Raw genomic sequence first — 23,650 nt, 5'->3', positions numbered from 1 at the left:
TGCTCTTTACTAACATAATTAAACATGCTTTGGAAATAGTTATCCCAAACACCAACTTCACTTACATTATCATGTTTAAAAAAACACAACATCTTCAATTCCCGGAAGACCCTTTTGCAAGAGACCAGATTCTGGAAGACGTTGGGCATCTTTTTGAGTGCTACTCTCTTTCCATCTCTTGGATCTGTTACTGACCTAAAGACACAATATTTAGGGGGAGAGGAAAAAAAGAGAAATCAATTCCAAACTTTGCTCTTCAATGTTTCATCATATGACAGATACCTTTATACTGAAACACTCAATATTAAATCCACTTAATAATGCTTAAGGTATCAGTGAGAAAGATTAAAAAAAGTATAACCAAACAGAATGTTTAGCCCACCCAACTCATTTGCCATGCTGCTTCTTTTTTTTAAATCCCTAAATTTCTATAAAAACTTTAATCTTCCGGAGAGGTCACTTAGCGATACATCTGAGGTAGAAAGGCTATTAATGGTAAAGCTATTTTAGACATGAGGGAAAAAGTATAGAACATTAACATGATTGAAGTCAAATTAGTTTTATGCTTTATTTTTCAGAACCAAACGTGGTCACTTTTAATTCAGTGTAGAGACTACAACTGCAGTATTTCTTATGTAAATGAACATCTTTTAGTAATACGGTTTCTAGGACATTTCAGGACACCAGCGTGTCCCCTCGTAAGTCTGAGTGGGAGTTTAGGGCTGTGGCATCTTGGTTATCATGATAACGTCTTCCCTTTTCTCAGTTCTTGGTATGATAGCTGCCTCCTGCAGTTACTCTCTCTTTAATAACTCAGTGTCTGCCTAGAAATTTCTTTTAGCCTTCTAACATCTATATTGCCAATTCCTTGCGTTACAGTTCCCTGTGTTTGAAGTACTAACGTGTTTTCCATTTTTCTGACGGGACCCAACTGATACATATTAAGTCAAAGTTTTTGGTAATTATGGCCAATTGGCCATTTGGCTAACTGAGCTTCCATGAATTAATCTAAAGCTTTTTTTGCCTTCTATCCATCATGGATGACTGGTTGTCTTTGTAGAATTCATTCCTGTCAGATTTATTTTGCTAGATAATTATCACTCTAGGCTACCGTTATCTTTCACTTTCTCTTTCAGTCATTCGATGATTTGGCTCCTCTTCCCAGATTTCTATCGTTTTGAAATTTGGTCTGTATGTCACCAATGCCTTTATCTAAGTTATTAATTAAAGTTTAGAACAGGTCTGAGGACAAAGCTCTTCAACAGATATAATACTAGAAGCCATCTTTATTCAATTATTTACTTAACTACAATTACTCAGTTTATTTCTTCCTCTTGTCCAGGAGGAAATAAGACACTTATCAAATTACTTTTCTGAAAATAAAGCATTCCTTTTATTTAACTGTCTAAAAACCATACCAAACTTCTTTATGAATATCATCACTTTACAAATTTATCCTAGTGATTGCTACTTCCTTTCCTGAGTTCTCGTTACTCTTAAATGGTGCATCCTAGTATTTTTAAAACAGCATGAGGACTCTACTTTCTCCCACTGATAGAAAATTTGGTAAAACAAGTATTATCATTTTTAACTCTTCAATACCTTGAAATGTAATTCAACTACACTAAGAGACCTAACATTTTTGACTGTTGTTTAAAAAAGTACCAAGCAAAATCCACAACACTGCTTAGAATCCACATAATACAGGAAAGCAAAATACAAAGGCAACCAAATATAATATTATATTGACTATTACATTTTTTTCATATTTAAATATCTGGTACCTGGATACCAGAAGATAAAAAGTCAATGAAACAGCAAGGAAAGGAAATTCTGGATCACACACTGCATAGTAGTCACTGCCTCTTGAGTCTTCTTTAATGGAGGACAGTTAATTAGCATTTTTTTGTCTTTTATGACATTGCTATTTTGGAAGAGTACAGGCCAGTCATTTTGTAGACCGCTCCTCAATTTGCGTCTGACATTTTCTTAAGATTAGATTCAAGCTGATGCTGTTAGCTGCTGTTGTGTTGACTCTGCAACCCCATGGGCTGTAGCCCACCAGGCTCCTCTGTCCACGGCATTTTCCAGGCAAGAATACTGGAGTGGGAAGCCATTCCCTTCTCCAGGGGATCTTCCTGACTCTGGGATCTAACTGGGGTCTCCTGCATTGCAGGCAGATTCTTTACCATCTGAGCCACTAGGGAATGTATTTTTTAACGGGAATGACCCAGATGTCTTCTCAGTGCATCACTTTAGTAGGCACATGAAGTCAGTTTTTCCCATGACTGATGGTAACTATGATCATTTGGATGAAGTGTTCTTTCAGGCTTCTACACTGTAAATTTATTTTTTCCTTTTGTCTAACTGTAAATATTCCTCATCAAACTCTGACTCACTACATTTAGCACCCATTGATGGCTTTATTGCCTGAATCAATGATCACTACGATGTTGCCAAATGGCACATTAGTAATTTTTAATGTCTAATGATAGCTAACCTGCACGATATTAATTTTAAAAAATGAGTAAATTGATTTAACATAATACCCTTTCCAAAGGCCTCATGCGGCAAAAATTCTTTGCAACTTCTGACTTCACTGGTCTTGACCCTACCATGGTGAGGAAAGCTGTTCTAAGATAAACCCATTCTTGGCTCAGGGTTAGTACCATTCCTTCTAATGTTTTAAGGTAAAATTCACAAAGCAGCATTTTATGTTATTATTCATGCAAAAGCCAGTCATGCCTGTGGCTGGTAACAATGTAACTCTAATGAATGTGAATGGCAGTGCAGTAATTTCACGCCATGTTGAGTTTGTTCTCTCTTAACTTGAGGTAGCAGATGCTTTAATTCAGCACAAACAGTACCACAGAACACAGATAAGTGTGGAAGCCTGTTATACAGGAATTCTTTTATTTTCTTTGTTACTGAATGGCTTGCTGTGCTTAGTTTCTCTGCTGCTGCAATACCCTGGTTATTTCGACTGCACTTGTTCATGAAGTTCCTGCTGTAGAGATAATGAACAACGTTTAGGCAACTTTCCTCCTTTCAGAAAAAAGGAGTTATCCTTCGCCCTACAATTCAGTTATGACCAGTTACTTTCTCTAAAATACTATATGCTCTAAATAAAACAGTGCATCTGTCCTTTCATCTGCTTACCTTCACAGGCATTCCAGTTATACTAACAGGCACTTCCTCAGTTTTAAATTAACATTTGATTCTGTAAACACTTAGAAGTTTTCAAAAGAGAAAAACAAAAACAAAGTTTTAAGGGTTGTGAGAAAGAATCCTTTCTTATATCTTCTCGGGTTCATCAATCCTTCTCTGAACTTAGAATATAAGTTCAATTGTTTTTTAAACAGCCAGAAGAATCCACGAGCCATTCTTCAGAGAGAGAGACAGTCAGTCAAAAGAGTACACTACCAAAACAGGAAGCCTTTTAGATTTGGTATGGTTGTTTTGTTGTAGAGTTTTCTTAATCCCAGGAAGCTGAGACCAGTGCCACAAATCTACTTGTATTACTGACAAGCAGAAGGGTTGAAATTAAACAAGAGTAAAAGTTATTATTGGGGATACTTTTCAGGTATTAGAATGTTACATTACAACATCTTTTAATTAGTATAACTAATCAGCAAGAATCTCCCAGAAATGAATGCTCCTCATTCACTTTACGTGAAGAATCTTTCCCCTTTATATATTTTAGCTGTTTTAAAGTTCATGGCTCTGATACAGGTTTTTAACTATCCAACAAAAATAATAATAATTTATAATGAGAATGTTCAATTTGGATTAAGAAATTTTTCTTCTAATTCTGGCCACATTAACTTGTAATCAGCAATCCTCTATTTTTTGTTATATACTACAATTACTATATCAACTGTACCAATACAATACACATCTCAGTAACAGAACCTCCTAAGTGTTAGTCGCTCAGCCGTGTTCGACTCTTTGCAACCCCCTACACTGTAGCCCCCCAGGCTACTCTGTCTATGGAATTCTCCAGGCAGGAATACTGGAGTGGACAGCCAATCCTTCTCTTCAGGAGAACTTCCTAACTACACTCTAAATGTTTAGATTATTGCCTTCACATTCACGGGATTCACTTCCTTAAAAGTTATTTTTACTTGTATTTAGATGAAATCTGTTGAGAAAACAATAACAAAAACTATGAGACAAAATTTTTGACAACAAATAAGTCTAGAAAATGTTTAGTTGTCCTCAGTACTTATTATATGTTCATGGACACTACAGGTTAAAGAATATGGAATATCATTTATATGATTCTTTTGTTTTTCTAACCAGATCTTCAACAAGCTCTAGTCTGTGTGCACTCTGACATAATTTACAGAGTTGCAAACTATAGTATTTAGAAGAACAAATCTCCTAAGCTTTCCTGCCCCCACCCAAAAACATATTAAAAAGGTTTCTCATCTTTCATATTTAGATAATCTGTTCCATCAGTCGGGTTTTTCTGATGTTGGTTTTTCTTTTAAATACCAAATTTGGTATTTGCTGAGTTAGCTCTATACATGAGAAAGCAATCTTCTTCATTTTATTCAACATACTTATAAAATAAACGATCCCCCAATTTGTTAATCTGAAAATTACAAGGAAAAAAGGTATTATACAATAGCCAAACCAAGCAGTGAAACAGTTCATTCTTTTTTCTCATATCCTAATATTACTGATTGGGAGAAGCAAAACAGCTACATTTAACAGAAAGAGTTAAAGAGGAATTTAAACATCCTCTAACTCTGTGCTTAAGTAAGTATAAATAGCAATGATCCCAGCAGATGAGAGCAAGCACTGAGCCATTCTGATCTGTAGTGAGACACCCGGGGGTGCTAATAAGGGAGGAAGAATAAAGAATAGGTAAGCCATCCAAGCAGAGACATTACTTTGCCAACAAAGGTCCATCTAGTCAAGGCTATGGTTTTTCCAGTGGTCATGTATGGATGTGAGAGTTGGACTGTGAAGAAGGCTGAGCGCCGAAGAATTGATGCTTTTGAACTGTGGTGTTGGAGAAGACTCTTTAGAGTCCCTTGGACTGCAAGGAGATCCAACCAGTCCATTCTAAAGGAGATCAGTCCTGGGTGTCCTTTGGAAGGAATGATGCTAAAGCTGAAACTCCAGTACTTTGGCTACCTCATGCCAAGAGTTGACTCATTGGAAGAGTTTCTGATGCTGGGAGGGATTGGAGGCAGGAGGAGAAGGGGATGACAGAGGATGAGATGGCTGGATGGCATCACCGACTCGATGGAGATGAGTTTGAGTAAACTCTGGGAGTTGGTGATAGACAGGGAGGCCTGGCATGCTGCGATTCATGGGGTCGCAAAGAGTCGGACACGACTGAGTGACTGAACTGAACTGAAGCCATCCAATACCAAGCAGTCGTATTTACTTTCAAATACTTGTTATTGTAAGATCTAACTTTAAGGCCTCCTCAACTCCCCATTCCAATAATCACTGAATAAGTTAAACTATAGGTGAAAAATTATCTAATGCTAATTATTGTCTTGGGAATATTTTATGGTGCCTGAGATTATGAATTAATTAGTTCCATCCTTACTGTAGATTCTAAAAGACATATAGACTCTTTCCCTCTCAGTCACTGTCAAAATGTCTCTGTAAGAGTCTGACCTGCCTGCACAAAAGCTGCCACATTGTCTTTTCAATGTTAGAGGGTGATCATGACACATCCTAGTCTGCCAAGTCTAGGAAATTTTCAGGATCCACTAGCTACCATTTCTCCTAGAAACAGACCTGTGAATATCGTATGGGGAGGAAACCAGTTGCAATGAAGGAAAGGTATCTGTACAAAGCCACAAAGGAAAATAATCCACAACTGCAACTCCTTCTTGTATTTTAAAAACTTTGGGCAAGAGGAGATCACAAAGGGTAACCAAAACTAAAACTACGTTATACAAAAATGTACTTGCTTTTAATCCCATTGATGACTTCATGAAAGATATGTATTCAGTAACAGGATCAATGATGAATATAAAGATTTTTTTAAATTAAGGAATGGCAATTTTTGTTGCACATTAGTTTTATAAATGTAGAAGACGTAAAATGAAAGAAAAGGACAGTTTTATTCACATGGTATGTTTACAGGATTATGGCTTTACCAATGTCAAAAACTGTAATAAATTGTGCACATCATCAGAAAAAGTTTTGTTTTCAATTGCCCAAGAGAATGCTTTACCATTTGATATTAATATTTTAGTGGTTAAACTAATATTTTAATAACAAACTATAAGTCTCAATATGCTATTAGTTAAAAGCAAACTGAACACACCAACAATAAAGTCTTTTTTGGAATAAAAAGGAAAACTTGAATATGGTTTAAAATTATGATTATAAATTAAATTTCCCTATTTTCTAGAGATGTATATTCTTATGTATACATAAGTGAAATGATATGAGATCTAAGATTTGTTTTAAAATACTTCAGCAATAAAGACTGTTGAAGCAAATCTTAAAGTTACTGAACCTGAGTGGTAGGTTGTCGTTGTTTAGTCACTGAGTCAAGTTCTACTCTTTTAGGACCCTGTGGACGTAGCCCACCAAGCTTCTCTGCCCATAGGGTTTCCCAGGCAAGAATACTGGAGTGGGTTGCCATTTCCCTTTCCAGGGGATCTTCCTGACACAGGGATTGAATCTGCATCTCCTACACTGGCAGGCAGATTCTTTACCACTGAGCCACCTGGGAAGCCTGGCTAATGGGATCTAATTATTCATAAGTAAAGAAAAAGTATGTTTGCAAAATTGCAAAATAAAAAAATTAAAATGAAAAAAATATTTAAATTTTATAATAATGTTAGAAATAGCCAAAACTGGGATTAAAGAAAATTTATGCAAGACTTCCACATAAAAGTACTGAAAACACATCACTGAGAGAAATTAAAGACATAAATAATGACGAGATATACCATATTCATGAATTAGAAAGCTATTTGATACTGTGAAAATTTCAATTCTCCCCAAATTGATTTATAGACTCAAGTGAAATTGAAAACATAAAATGGTTTTCATTTTGTAAAACTAGACAAATTAGTATAAGAGTTTTTATGAAAATGAAAATATGCCAAGGAAAGCTAAGAGGAAAGACACTCTTGAAAAAGAATGAGAAGGGAAAATTGCTCTCCCAGATATGAAGACTTACTATAAAGCCATGGTAATTTAGCCAGTCTAACAGTCCAATGAAACAGAAACATGGCACAGAAACAGATGCTCCCATATATAGACATTTGGCTTATCATAAAGCTGGCTATGCAGACAGAACAGCCATCTTAAGCAAGTGCTTCTCAGCTTCTAAACTAAACATTGCTCTGTAATACCGAGGCTCAGAGTCTGCAAACCATGTTTTGGTTTTTCCAACTAGATCCATGTTAAGACTCTGCTAATAAAGGGCTTTAGGAGCCTTTTAGGAAGCAAGGCTGCTGCTGTTGCTACTGCTAAGTTGCTTCAGTCATGTCCGACTCTGTGTGATCCCATAGACGGCTCCCCCGTCCCTGGGATTCTCCAGGCAAGAACACTGGAGTGGGTTGCCATTTCCTTCTCCAGTGCATGAAAGTGAAAAGTCAAAGTGAAGTCACTCAGTCGTGAAAGTCAAAGTGAAGTCACTCAGTCGTGTCCGACTCTTAGCAATCCCATGGACTGCAGCCTACCAGGCTCCTCTGTCCATGGGATTTTCTAGGCAAGAGTACTGGAGTGGGTCGCCATTGCCTTCTCCATAGGAGCAAGGCTAGGGTAGCAAAAAAGGAACAAAGGGCTCTTAGCCAGTTACATACAGACCTCTTAAGAATCAATTTTTAAAAAAGGCTTGGAAAGGCATTTCACCACAAAAAAGGATTAATTCAAATGGCCAATAAACATATGAAAAGGAGCTTAACCTCATTAGTCATTTGGGAAATGAAAATTAAAGCCAAAGAGAAAGTATGACTTAACCACCAAAATGGCTAATATTTAAAAGTCTGATACATACCAAATGTTTGGTGAAGATGTGATGCAATGTCAATCCTAATACATTGCTAGTTGAAGTGTAAATTTATAGAATCACTCTGGGAAACAGGTTGGTTTTATATACTAAAATGAAAATAAATCCATACTGGAACCCAGCAATTCGACTCTTAGGTATACACACAAAAGTAATGTGTGTACCTATACACTAAAACGCAAACAAGTGTGTGTGTTTGTGTTTGCAGCCATATTTGTAATACCCTTAAAACTGGAAATAACGCAAATACCCATGCACAGTAAAAGAGATAAACAAATTGTTGTATATTCACATAATGGAATATTTTACAGCAACTGAAATGAACTACTGCTATATGCAGCAACATAGACAAATCTCACAAACACGATTTTGAGCCAAAGAAAACAGTCACAAATGAACAGTAAGATTTCTATATAAAAAGTACAAGCAAAGTTTAAAGGTTTAGGGATACATACTTAGGCAATAGAAACTATTAAAAAAGGAAGTGGTTACCAAAAATGTAAGGACAATGGTTATCTTGAAGGGGGTTACTTAATGATGGGGGCGGAGCAGAGAGGACTTCTGGGTGCTGCTAATGTCCTATTCTCATACGGATGCTGGCTAGAGGTGTGTGCTCTGCGATAAATCACTGAGTTGTATGTTTTGTTTTGTATTCTTTCTGTGTGTTATAAGTAAAAAGGTAAAGGCTAACCTCCCCATTAAATTTGGGCATTAAAAAAGCATTTTAGATCAAAATCTATATGAGTAGTTTTTAAAGAGGTTGATTCTTTCTCCCCCCCATAAAGATACACATCTACACTAGCCCAGCAGATTCTGTCATACCTTTCTTTGTGCCACTGGTTCATTCTGAAGAGAGGAGTATACATAATATCTTCCTTATGTTTTGATAGAATTCCAAAAGAATTTGCTTGCTTTAAAAAAAAAAACAAACGTTTTCTTCATCATTACACAAGAATATGCTATTAAGGAGCATTCCACAGAATGCTGTCAGCAGAATTATAGCAGAACTACAGTCCCACCCCTAATCTAATCACAATCTCCTAACTTCTATTGTGAAGCAAAATGCTGAAGCAGCTACAATATATAGATGTGCTTCAGGTTTTTAATTAGTTGGCCTTTTAAAAATAACCAAACCCCAAAATACTGCAAATACAAAACAGGAGGCAAGATTCCCAGCTGTGGCAAACTGAAGAAATCAGCAAATCTTCTTACAAAACTACTACAAAACTGGACAAGTGTGCCAGAAACAACCATTACCAGGCTCCAGAAAATAACTAAAGTCAAGTGACAAATTTAAGTGTTTATGAAAAACGTGGAGCTTTGGGTAAGAACAGAGGGAGTCAGAGGTGTTATTGTTTGGGGTTATTCCTTATCCACCCTCCACCCCAAGACACTCTATGCAGCAGTTGTACCTGAGCAGGGCTGGCCACAGAAACCAGTGGCTTCACTGTCTGAGATTGCTGAAGTAATCTAAAATGGAAGGCAAAACCTCACACCCAGTGGCACTGACAGTAAAACTATTAAACCCAACTCGAAGAGAACAGATAAAGTTTACTGCTCTGCTAGCCTGAGCCTGCTGTCTCAGTTGGGAAGAGGTACAGACTAACAGAAATCCAGAAATTTAATAAGGAGATTCTAGAAATGAGAGCCACAGAGGGCTTGGTAAACTCTGCAGGTGGACTGCAGAGGTCCTAAACTACCTATTGAGGGCTGACTAGGAGGCTTCCTACATATAAAGGGGAAAATGGGAAGCTTAGCAAAAAGTAAAAACTGAGGCATACATGAAAACCTGATGAACACCCTAAGACACTCACAGATGCTCAGCATAGGGTAGAAGCCTTACTGGAACAATATGTTTTGAACACAACTTTTAACTTAGCTGACTGCTAAGCTATGGGACCCCAAGAAGGCTAGGGTAAAAAATAAAAAGATCTGGCATATTAAGTCAAGTTACTTAGATATTAAGCAAACAAATATAATAACAGCAATAATGACAACCTTCAGAGAGAGGAGGGAAGAGGGCTGAAAAGAAATCAGATCCAGGGTTGTTACAATATATTATCAAATATGTCCAGTTTTAACAAAGCAAACTACAAGACATGTTAAAACCCACAAACACAGAGGACAACGTGACCCACTCAGAGGGAAAAGCCCCAAAAGAAACTACTTCTGAGTGGGTCCAGATACTGTACTCAGAAAAATTTCAAAATCAATTACAAACATGTTCAAAGAATTAAAGAAAAATATGATGACAATGACAGAAAATCTCAATACAGAAATAGAAAGTTACAAAAAAGGAAATCAAACTCTAAAAGTTGAAAAGTACAATATTAGGAACGAAAAACTTACTATATGGACCCAAAGCAGATTTGAGATAACAGAAGAAAGAAAAAAAACAACAAAATAGTGAACATAAAAGACAGATCCATAGAAATTACACAATCTCAAGAACTATTCGTCTCAAGAGATGAAAAAGTTTGGAAAAAAAAAAAAAAAAATGAACAGAGACTCAGAGACCTATGTGGTAAAAGTGAATGTACCAACATACATCTAATGAGAGAGGAAGGGGCAGAAAAAAAAAATTGAAGAAATAATGGTTTAAAAATGTCCAAATCTGATGAAGAACAATATACAAAGCTCAAACACTCCCAAGTAGGATAGACGTAAGAGTTCTGTATCCAGACACTTCACAGTCAACTATAGATCAAGGTAAAGACAAAGGTTAGTAATTGAAATACAAAGAAAATAATGATAAAAAAAAAGACAATTAATGATTGACTTTTCATTAGATATAAAAGAGACGAGACAGCAGTGGAACACTGTAACTGCAGTGGGGGGGTGGCAAAATAGCAAACATGTGCATAAAGAGAACAACTGTTGGTTCTAATAAACATAGATGTAATATATCTATAACAATACAATTGGGGAGGAAACTGAGCTATACTGGAGCAAAGTTGTTGCATTTTACCAGAATTAAAAGGGTATTAATCTGATACTGACAGTTCAGAAATTAAGATGCATACTGCAATTCCTGGAACAATCAATAAGAAAATAACTAAAAAACCAAAAGAGGATTAAAAAAAAAATCAAGAGTTAATAGTGAAATGAAAAACAGTTAACACAAGCATACATTTTTGAAATATGAACTTGTTTAAGACAAAAGATATAAAGGAAGATTATAGCAACAAAAGAAACATGAGATACGTAGACGACAAATACCATAGCAAAGAGGCAAATACAAATTCAATCAACCAATCATTAATTATATTTGGAAGCATCACTATGAACAAAGTTAGTGGAGCTGATGGAATTCCAGTTGAGCTATTTCAAATCCTAAAAGATGATGCTGTTAAAGTGCTGCACTCAACATGCCAGAGAATTTGGAAAACTCAGCAGTGGCCACAAGAATGGAAAAAGTCAGTTTTCACTCCAATCCCAAAGAAAGGCAATGCCAAAGAATGCTCAAACTACCACACAATTACACTCATCTCACATGCCAGAAAAATAATACTCAAAATACTCCAAGCCAGGCTTCAACAGTATGCGAACCGTGAACTTCCAGTATGTTCAAGATGGATTTAGAAAAGGCAGAGGAACCAGAAATCAAATTGCCAACATCTGCTGGATCATCAAAAAAGCAAAAGAGTTCCAGAAAAACATCTACTTCTGCTTTATTGACTATGCCAAAGCCTTTGACTGTGTGAATCACAACAAACTGTGGAAAATTCTTCAAGATATGGGACCACCTTACCTGCCTCCTGAGAAATTTGTATGCAGGTCAAGAAGCAACAGTTAGAACTGGACATGGAACAACAGACTGGTCCAAATTGGGAAAGGAGTACATCAAGGCTGTACTGTCACCCTGGTTATTTAACTTTTACGCAGAGTACATCATGCGAAGTGCCAGGGTGGATGAAGCACAAGCTGGAATCAAGATTGCTGGGAGAAATATCAATAACCTCAGATATGCAGATGACGCCACCCTTATGGCAGAAAGCAGAGGAATTAAAGAGCCTCTTGATGAAAGTGAAAGAGGAGAGTGAAAAAGTTGGCTTAAAACTCAGCATTCAGAAAACTAAGATCATGGCATCAGGTTCCATCACAAACAGATGCGGAAACAATGGAAACAGTGAGAGACTTTATTTGGGGCTCCAAAATCACTGCAGATGGTGACTGCAGCCATGAAATTTAAAAGACGCTTGTTCCTTGGAAGAAATGCTATGACAGCATATTAAAAAGCAGAGACATTACTTTGCCAACAAAGGTCCATCTAGTCAAAGCTATGGTTTTTCCAGTAGTCATGTATGGATGTGAGAGTTGGACTGTAAAGAAAGCTGAAGGCCAAAGAATTGATGCTTTTGAACTGTGGTGTTGGAGAAGACTCCTGAGAGTCCCTTGGACTGCAAGGAGATCCAGTCCATCCTAAAGGAAATCAGTCTTGAATATTCATTGGAAGGACTGATGATAAAGTTGAAACTCCAATACTTTGGCCACCTGATGCGAAGAACTGACTCACTGGAAGAGACCCTGATGCTGGGAAAGACTGAAGGCAGGAGGAGAAGGGGACGACAGAGGATGAGATGGTTGGATGGCATCACTGACTCAATGGACATGAGTTTGAGTAAACTCCGGGAGTTGGTGATGGACAGGGAGGCCTGGCGTGCTGCAGTCCATGGGGGTCCCAAAGAGTCAGACACAACTGAGAGACTGAATTGAACTGGAGGTTTCAATATCTACTCTCAAAGACAGAATTAAAAGATGTGATGCTTACTCCTTTGAGGAAAGCTATGACAAACCTAGACAGTGTATTAAAAAACAGAGACATCATTTTGTCCACAAGTAGGAAATCCAATCCAGTAACATAAAATCCAACCTCTATTCATGATAAAAACAAACATTCAACAAACTAAAAAGAGAAAAATTCTTCAACCTGATAAAGGGCACGTGAAAAACAGAGCTAATACCTTTCTTCAAATTGAGACTGAATGCTTCACCCTAAGGTCAAGGAACAAGGCAAAGGTCTCTGCTCTAGCCATGTCTATCTGAATTTTACTGGAGGTTCTCCTCAGTGGAAAAAGCACACCTCCATTAAAAAAAAAAATCTGAATTGGAATGGAAGAAATAAAACTGGTTTTATTTGCAGATGACATGATCCTTTATGTAAAAAATCCTCACAAATACACAAAAACAGTACTTGAACAAACAGGTTTTTCAAGGTTGCAGGATACAAGATTGTTATACAAAACCCATTTTTTTCTACATGCCAGCAATGAACAGTCTTAAAATGAAATTAAGAAAACAATTCCATTCACAACAGAATCAAATAAAATACTTAATGGAAGAAGTTTGACAAAAGAAATGTTAAGACGTACATACTGCAAACTACAAAATACTGCTGAAATAAATTACACAAGATTTAAAAAGACAGAACACTTCATATTCATGAATTGGGAAACTCAATGTTAAGACTGCAATCTTTCCATAGTGATCTACAGATTCAGTGTAATTCCAATCAAAACTGGAACCCTCACATGTGACTGGTGGAAATGTAAAATCCACTTTGGAAAGCATCCACTTTGGAAAGCAGTTTGGTTGTTTCTGAAAAAGATAAAATAAACTTACCATATGATCCAGCAAATCTACTCATATATTTACATAAGGGAAATGAAAATATATGTTCACACAATGATTTCTATGTGAATATTCATAGCAGTTTTATAGCCTAAAAAACTGGAGTCAAATCCATCAACTAGTGAATGGATAAACAAACTATGCTACATCTATACAACAGAATAAAAAGGAACAAACTACTACTTCCTTATAAACTACCACTCAAATGGCTAACCTCAAGCATTATGCTACTGAGAGAAGCCAAACACAAAAGACCACACAATATATGATATCACTTTATAAGAAATTTTTGGATGAGACTTTCAGAGAGACAGAAAGCATATCAGTGGTTGCTCAGGGTTGGGAAATGGAATGAGTGACTGACTACAAAATGGTTAACTTTTGGGGGTGATGAAAATGTTCCAAAATTGCATAACGGTGGAAATTTACTAAAAATTACAGAATTACATACTCATGATGGGTGAATGTTATAGTATGTAAATTATGCCTAACACTGTTAACAAATCATCAACTCAGAATACTGTTTACAATATTTTAGGCCCTACTGTGATTTCATGCTATATACTTTTCCCTCTTGATATTTATACAGTTTTTCCATTTACCCACATAGATTTCATACGTCAATTCAAAGAATACCAGCTGACTTTGACTTTTACCCAGATTCAAGAACTATTGCTTTAATCACAGTGCTTTTGTAATTTAAGGTATGTAAGAATTACCCAGAATTCTTAAAGTCTTAGAGTGAAGATTGATTTGCTATGTCTGGGGTGGTGAAATGAGGTTCTGCATTTATAACAAGCTTCCACGTGATACTGATGTTGCTGGTGGCAAGATTTTAAGATATGTATCTTATTTGGTTAGATATTAAATACCTCAGGTAAACATGGGATCTTAGTATATTTGGCCCTCCCATGAGTCAGGGTTTAAGACTTTATTTATTCTAAATTCTTTGATGTTTGCCATTGAAGTTTTGTTATTCACACATACACATTAGGCTAAAGTATTATGTCTAGTGCCCTGATCTTCGTGACTGCCAAATAGGGAATGTTTCAACTGACTCTGGGGGCCAAGGGATTTTGTGTCTTGGTCCTGTGGGACTGTCATGGGTGGTGTCATCTAGAAAGAAACTCATACTCCATCTAGTGCTTTGATTTTTGTTACTGCTGCAGGGGACACCTCTACCTCACCTGGCCAATTAAACTTGCAAAGAAAGATGAACACTGTATAATCCTTCTTATATGAGAATATATAAAATAGATAAATAAAACAAAGTTCAGTTCAGTTGCTCAGTCGTGTCCAACTCTGAGACCCCATGGACTGTAGCACGCCAGGCCTCCCTGTCCATCACCATCTCTCGGTGTTTACCCAAACCCATGTCTATCGAGTTGGTGATGCCATCCAACCATCTCATCCTCTGTCATCCCCTTTGCCTCCTGCCTTCAATCTTACCCCAGCATCAGGGTCTTTTCAAATGAGTCAGCTCTTCACATTGGGTGGCCAAAGTATTGGAGTGTTTCAGCTTCAACGTCAGTCCTTCCAATGAATACCCAGGACGGATCTCCTTTAGGATGGACTGGTTGGATCTCCTTGCAGTCCAAGGGACTCTCAAGAGTCTTCTCCAATACCACAGGTCAAAAGCATCAATTCTTCGGTGCCCAGCTTTCTTTATAGTCCAACTCTCACATCCATACATGACTACTGGAAAAACCATAGCCTTGACTAGACAGACCTTTGTTGGCAAAGTAATGTCTCTGCTTTTTAATATGCTGTCTAGGTTGGTCATCGGAGAAGGCAATGGCACCCCACTCCAGTACTCTTGCCATGGACGGAGGAGCCTGGTAGGCTGCAGTCCATGGGGTCACTAAGAGTCAGACACGACTGAGCGACTTCACTTTCACTTTTCACTCATTGGAGATGGAAATGGCAACCCACTCCAGTGTTCTTGCCTGGAGAATCTCAGGGATGGGGGAGCCTGGTGGGCTGCTGTCTCTGGGGTCACACAGAGTCAGACACGACTGAAGTGACTTAGCATAGCATAGCATAGGTTGGTCATAACTTTCCTTCCAAGGAGTAAGCGTCTTTTAATTTCATGGCTGCAGTTACCATCTGCAGTGGTAACTATGTAACTTATTTTTTAAAAACACTAGAAATGCATTGCCAAAAAAGTATTTAGTATGTAACATTGTAAATAAGTGTATGTTTATTGTTATATAATCTATTGTTAAAATACAGTAATATACATTAACTGAAAAACTGCTACTTCACTAAATTCAATCACTATGCTGTTGAATTCTTTAAATTTTCTAGGTATGTAATTATTATATGCATTGTGATCATTTAATTTCCTTCCTGTGTTTATCTTTACATCATTTTTTTTTTAACACATAACTGGCTGGCAATTGATACGAGATTTTTGTTTTGTTTTTTAATGGAAGATGCCTCTACTTTTCCATTTGGGCTGATGTCAAGTTTTAGTGACAAAATACATAGGAAACTTTTTAATACAAAGAAAACTTATTTCCTTTATATATTTTAGAGTTGTTGGAAGTGAGTGATTTTTATAAAATATTTTTAGAATCTCTTAAAAATATTTTGGAGGCATAATCATTTCCACTAATTTTCACTTTTAAGTTACCAGGTTATAAAATCCTTGAGAGCAAGGATTCTACTAAACGTTTTATTGTATCTGCTCAGTGCCTAGAATATTATATCCCGAATGTTGGTTTAACTGCTTTTACCATTTCTCCCAATAATGAAATGAACTAAGATAACAGTTTTTCTTACACTAAAGCAATCGTGAATTTCCATACTAAATCTCACTTGATCTTGGTAATTTTTTAAAATGTTGAATACCTTTTGATATGCATTCTATTTACATTATTTTACTACATTTTTTTCATTCAAGACTGGCCTTTTTAAAAAACATTTTAAGTATAGTTGAATTACAATGTTGTGTTAATTTCTGCTGTAAAGTGAGTTATACATATATATATATATACACACATTTTCATATTGCTTTTCACTATGGCTTATCACAGAATATTGAACATAATTCCCTGCTATATGCAGGATCTTGTTTATCCATTCCATATATAATAATTTGCATCAGGTAATCCTGAACTCCCAATCCATCCCTCACTTACCCACCCTCCCTCTTAGCAACCACAAGTCTGTTCTCTATGTCTCTGGGTCTGTTTCTGTTTTGTATATATGTTCATTTGTGTCATATTTTAGATTTCACATATAAGTGATATCATATGGTATTTGTCTTTCTGACTTTACTATAATCTCTAGGTCCATTCATGTTGCTGCAAATGGCATTATTTCATTCTTTCTGTGGTATTCCATTGTATATATGGACATCTTCTTTATTCATTCATTTGTTGATGGGCTGCTGCTGCTAAGTCATGTCAGTTGTGTCTGATTCTGTGCGACCCCATAGACAGTGGCCCACCAGGCTCCCATCCCTGGGATTCTCCAGACAAGCATACTGGAGTGGGTTGCCATTTCCTTCTCCACTGCAGGAAAGTGAAAAGTGAAAGTGAAGTTGCTCAGTCGTGTCCGACTCTTCACGACCCCATGGACTGTAGCCTACCAGGCTCCTCCATCCTTGGGATTTCCCAGGCAAGAGTACTGGAGTGGGGTGCCATTGCCTTCTCCATGTTGATGGGCACTTAGGTTGTTTTCATACCTTGGCTGGGCTTCCCCGGTAGCTCAGCGGTCAAGAATCCACCTGCAATGGAGATGTGGGTTTGATCCCTGGGTTGGGAAGACCCCTTGGAGAAGGGCATGGCAACTCACTCCAGTATTCTTGCCTGGAGAAGCCATGGACAGAGGCTCCTGATGGGCTATAGTCCATAGACTTGCAAAGAGTTGGACATGACTGAAGCAAAAGAATATGCACACACGAGCACATGTCTTAGCTGTTACAAATAGTGCTGCTGTGAACATAGGGGGTACATGCATCTTTTTAAATTATAGTTGTGTCTGGATATATGCCCAGGAGTGGGACCACTGGATCATCTGGCAACTCTTGTTTTTTTTTGAGGAACCATCATACGGTTTTCCACAGTGGCTGCATCAATTTACTTTCCCACCAACAATGTAGGAGCGTTCCCCTTTCTCTATAGCATCTGTTATTTGTAGATTTTTGGTTTTTTTAAATGATGGCCATTCTGACCAGCTTGAGACGGTACCTCACTGTAGTTCTGATTTGCATTTCTCTAAAAATTAGTGATGCTGAGCATTATTTCATGTTCCTGTTGGAAGACTGGCCTTCATTTTTATATTCTGTCCTTATCAGGCACCGCATCTGTCTGCCTCACAAAATAAATTAGTAGCCTTCAGTGTTTGGTAGCTATTTATATGATGTAGGTATTATGTATTATAAAATACTCACTAGTGATCCTAGTAACTTATCCTGTGTTTCCTATTGAGTTATTCAAAATATCTAGCTGTATAGTGTTCTAAAAATTTAAAGCCTAGTTTCTAAGTTTTATAAACGCTATCCATTTCCCTGGTGGCTCAGAGCGTAAAGCGTCTGCCTGCAATGTGGGAGACCTGGGTTCGATCCCTGGGTCAGGAAGATCCCCTGGAGAAGGAAATGGCAACCCACTCTGGTGCTCTTGCCTGGAAATCCCATGGATGGAGAAGTGTGGTAGACTATAATCCAAGGGGCCACAAAGAGCCGGACACGACTAAGCGACTTCACTTTCACTTTCATCCATTTCCCTAGTTATCTTAATTTTGTCTACCTTATTGCTCTGTTGTTTTCTTAGATCCTTTTGAGATTAACTATTATATACAGATTTTTTTTTTTTCTTATCGAAATAAACAGGTAGAATCGAACAAATAAGTTTAGCTTTGCCAGTCTTATGAGCTGAATAACTGGTGAGGGGGGTTTTATGTTTACCAAGTAGTACATAACCTTTTGTAGTAAGCATTTCTCCTTTTCATCTAGCTGAAAACCTGCTATGCTTTGCTACTTCTTAGTTTATTGTACCATAATCTGAAGATGCTGTATTTAAAATTTATGCTAAAAGTATTTACTAAAAAATTCAGTTCAGTCGCTCAGTCGTGTATTCAAATCTGTACACTAAAGCACATATGCATACTATTGATATTTCCATTTCATTCTCTCAAAAATTTATCTTATTATATTACTGAGAACAACTTTTGTTTTATTTGATTTGGAATTCTAATGGGGAGATGCTGTGTCCTAATTGAGCACTCTGGTATATAGCGCTTGCATTTATCAGATTTTGTTTCCCGTTGTTTCCTGTATGTAGCCTAGAAAGCATCTGCTGACATTTAAGAATGGTGTGTAAGACATCCCAATTTTACAAAGGAAATTTTGAGACAACCACTTTATGTATTTTCATTATATATGAATTAAAAATGATTTAAAAACAGTAATGTACATGGAAACACTTTTGTTCATATAAAGCACACTGCATAACAAACAATTTAGTTGAGGATAATAAGCTCTGAATATGCAGAATTATAATAAAAACTAAGATAATTTTTGGGGATGCTGCACAGAGCAGCTTGTGGGATCTTAGTTCCCCGACCAGGGGTTGAACCCATACCCTTGGCAGTAAAAACACAGAGTCCTAACCACTGCACTGCTAGGGAATTCCCAAACTAAGACAATTTAAGAAATAAGTAATTTGAGGTACGTTTTCAATAAACTAGATATAATGAGGTACACAAATCATCATTTGGTGTATCTTATGCTAGGTTCTTCAACTATAATATGGATGCTTTAGATGCAGGATAATTTTTAGAAAACATATTGTATTTGAAAAAGTTGTAAAGACTATAATATATTCTATTTTTTGTTTTTAACTGTGATAAATAGTGCAATAAAGGAAACGAAATAAATCACCCCCACAGAAACATCAACATTGCAAACTAACATTTTTCCTATCTTGGTGTTCTAATATAGGGCTAAATTCAGCCTTGGCTCTGGGCAGTAAAACCTGCTGGCATGATGCAGGGAGCAAACCGGCTCTAAATGAGCAGGATGATCATAATTATTAGCTATCAATGTCTACCCCAGATGCACCTGGGGAATTGAGGGTGGAATCAAATGTTGCTAGTAACAGATAACAAGGGCTTTCTTCTATGGCCAATGGATGGGTAAATCACCAGGTCTTCTTTATCACTCACTCAAGAGAGGGCAGGGGGAGGATTTGGCTGCCCAGACACCTGGCAGGGGTGTAACTGATGACTGACTCCTTACTTTTTCCCAAATCTATTTTTCACCAGCAAATGACACCTGTACCCTTTGAAGAGTAATCCATATTTTCTCCCACTTGAAAAGACAGCAGGAGGGAAGAAAACACCATCCTAGATTTAGATCTGAAAGCATTCTAGCCTTTGGACCAAAAAATGATTTTAAAATTTTATGTTGCCAGTTTATATACATATATATATATTTATAATATAAATTATACTATTACAAACTATAAAATCTCAGATAAGAGGAATGTATTTGCTTCAGCCACAGCTCATTAGCCATGTTTGAAAGCCACCTGTTACACCACAGCTAGAATATCAGGTGTATATTATTACGTGGTAGGAAGATTTTCAATCCTCCTCTGGGATATGAATTTGAAAGACAGCATTGGGTGAAAGGAGGTACCTGTTTCCTTTCCATTCAGCTAAGACAGAAAACTTTGAACCAAGGTGAAGATTCAGTATAGCAATTAAGAGACAGTCATGCAGAATGCAGCTGAATAAAGGAAAATGGTCTGCTGCCTGGCATTTTACTGAGAACACCTTTAAAAAAACACCTGAAGAACAGAAGGCTAGCAGAACTAAACTGGGATTCAATGGTGCAACAGTTTTAGTAGTGGGAGGTCAGAGAAGGTGACCACAGAAAATCGTAAAATGAATTTAGAACGAGGACAACAAGAGTTTGTTTTAAAAGAGTTTCTTTTGCTACTCATATCCAAATGGTACCCCAGGGAAAAGAAAGGCTATCCTAAAACTATGAGATTCCATGTAAAAAGATTTCAAGACTATTACTAACTACCACTGCCTATCAAATAACTGCAAATTACTTCTGCATGAATCCTGAGTCGTTCCTTGAGAGCCTTGCTCTGCTTGTTGTCAGTTTCACTTCAGGAAAGATGAAACTAACCATCAAAGTCATGAGGATGAGAAACGTCAAGTTCATTTGCCAAAAAAAAGTCTATCTGAAAACTACCACTTACAACATCTAATAATGATAACTAAAACCTAGCCCCCATCTTCCAATGACTGGCCCCGCTTTGATAAAGTAGAAATGATTGTTTATATATAGCAGTTTGTTATCAGGTCACACAAATCCCCAGGAGAAACAAACCAGAGAAATAAGAACTACCCAAGGCCTGCTCTCAGAAAGAAGTTAGAAAAGCAGCTTTACAACTACTCCAATGGTTGATAATCTGTCTTGCAATGCAAGAGACGTGGGCTCAATTCCTGGTCAGGGAACTAACATCCCATGGGCCTTGGAAAAACTAAGCCCCCCGAGCTGCAACAAGTGAGCCCGCACACTCCAGAGCCCATGTGCCACAACTAGAGAGTCTGTGCACCACAACTAAAGATTCTGTGTGACCCAAGGAAGACCCGATGTAGCCAAAGAAATAAATTTTAAAAACCAAAACTATCTCCCTTGGAACACTAGTAAGTTCAGGAAGAGAGTAGATTTTTTTGCCTGTTTTCTAAAGTATTCATTGAGAACTTAGTTTCAAAAGTGCAATGACTTTAGTTTGCTACCACTGTGATAAACAGACAAAGTTTAAAATGTAAGCATATTTCCAAATCTATTATATCACCTGCAAATATAAAAATTTCCTTAATTAAATCTCTAGGACTTAAAATAATTTAATATATGGCTGAATACAAATTAACTTTCAAACAAAAGTTTTCATAAAACAAAGTTTCAAACTTCAGAAAAGAGAGTAAAGCATAACCTTAAAAAGTGAGTGCAGAAAGATTTTAACTCAGTAAAAAGGCACGACATGCATAATCTCTATGTCTAAACTTCTGGAGAGAAAGCTACAGGACCTGTCACTTTCACAACATTTTTAACACTATATATAAAGTTACAAGAATGATACAAAATAAAACTTCCTTCTACTTCAGCATGGTTGTTTAGAACAGAAAGACAACTTCTAAACTTTCTTAAACTGGACCAAAAAACTAAAAGTGCTACTTGCCTTTTGAAATGGCTGTTCTTAAAGTCTTCTAAAGAGGTACTATAGTATATAAGGAAGGTAGAATAAATTTATATAACACTGGAAATGTTCTACTAATCTGCTTTGCAAGGACAAAACCTTTTTCAATGTCAAAATCATATAAAAAATGAAAAAAATATAATAGGGAAAAAAGATCCTCAATGATTCAAGATATGCAGGAATAAATCTAATAATCTAATAAGGGGTGAGGATACATAATGGGTATAGATGGATAAAAATGCCAATTTTACTGAAAAACACAAAAGATAACTTCAACAAACAGAATAAACCATGTTCCCGAAAAAGAAGTGTAGCAGGCTGTATTTTCCAAAAATGGCCACAATAATAAACCATATGGAAAAGAAAAACAAACCAAAACCAAAAAACTTTTCCTCTTCTAAAGACACTGCTGAGAAAATGAAAAGGCAAGTTACTAAATGGGAGAAAATATTTTTAAAACACCTGACGAAAGGCTTGTATGCAGAATACACATATCTCTTTCAATAGTAAAAAGATTAACAATTTAAAATGTGCAAAAGAGTTACATACTTTATAAAAGAAGATATGCAGATGGAGATGCACAAGAAAAAAATATTCAACATTAGTAGTCAAAGAAACGCAAATTAAAGCCACAGTGAGAGTCTACTACACACCCGCACTAGAATGGCAAAAGCGTAACAAGACTGACATTTTAGCACTAACCACACCACACTGTGATTATGGACATGTTTCTCTATTCCAATAAAATGTAAGCTCATAAGGGAGTGGGGAAAACAAGGACTGACAAGAGGGGTGGTGAGGACTTGGAGCAACTTGAACTCTCATACATGGCTGGTGGAAATGTAGAATATACAGACATTTGGAAAAGCAGTACAGCAGTGTCTTACAAATAAGCATATACTTAACACATGACTGAACAATTCCACTTCTAGGTATTTACCCAAGAACAGTTAGAATATACATCCACATAGAGACGTGCACACAAAAATTCATAACAGCATGATTCATAATAACCAAAAATTCAGTGCCCTCCAAATGTCTATCAAGTGATGAATGATAAATTTTAGTACATTCATAGTATATATAATACAACTCAATATTACAAACAAATGAAATATTAATAAACGTGTTGAATCTCAAAACATTACGCTAAGTAAAAGAAGTCAAACACAAAAGATGATGTACTATTTGAGTCCACCTGGTTGGAACTCTAGAAGAAACAAGACCACAGCGACAGAACGGAGACCAATGGTTGCCTGAGGCTGCACGTGGGAGAGGGGACCAACTACAAAGCAATGGGAAAAAACTTCTCAGGTTAGAGACCCATTCTAATGTCTTGATTGTGGTTGCACAAACACAATTACAAAGTTCATCAAAGTCTATCATTAAAATGAGTGAATTTTATTGTATATAAATAAACTTTAAGAAAAAGAACACGCTACCAGAAAACAAAAGATACAGTACTCCACTAGTACAAAAAATGATATTGAAACTAGGAGCTATTATTTTTTCTCAAACTGACTTTACAAAAATTACCCTATGATGAAGGGCATTAATTAGCATCTTTCTTGAGAGTAATTTGGCACTGTATACCTAAATTCTTTAAAAACGAGTAGACCTTTTGACTCAGTAATTCTATTTCTAGGAATTTTTTTTACTAAAGAAATTATCAGAAAAATGTAAGACTATTTGGTATGGTCTACATGGTACTACAAAATTTTTCATAATGACGACAAATAACTGGGAAAAGTCTTGTATGTCCAGTAATAGGTGATCGGATAAATGAGAAGACATC

General features: G+C 36.7%; 1 protein-coding gene across 1 annotated transcript in view; it reads right to left on the bottom strand.

The window, feature by feature from the left end:
- The window catches only part of NLK (nemo like kinase), a 129,841-nt gene that overhangs the window by 61,058 nt on the left and 45,133 nt on the right, over positions 1 to 23,650 (bottom strand). Inside the window, exon 2 of the mRNA XM_027519671.1 lies at positions 66 to 195. Within this exon, the coding sequence (XP_027375472.1) occupies positions 66 to 195 (130 nt within the window). The remainder of the gene's footprint in view (positions 1 to 65; positions 196 to 23,650) is intronic.

This window comes from Bos indicus x Bos taurus, chromosome 19 (assembly GCF_003369695.1).
Source record: "Bos indicus x Bos taurus breed Angus x Brahman F1 hybrid chromosome 19, Bos_hybrid_MaternalHap_v2.0, whole genome shotgun sequence".
NCBI classification, from domain to species: domain Eukaryota; kingdom Metazoa; phylum Chordata; class Mammalia; order Artiodactyla; family Bovidae; genus Bos; species Bos indicus x Bos taurus.
This window is presented reverse-complemented; position numbering and strand designations above follow the sequence as displayed.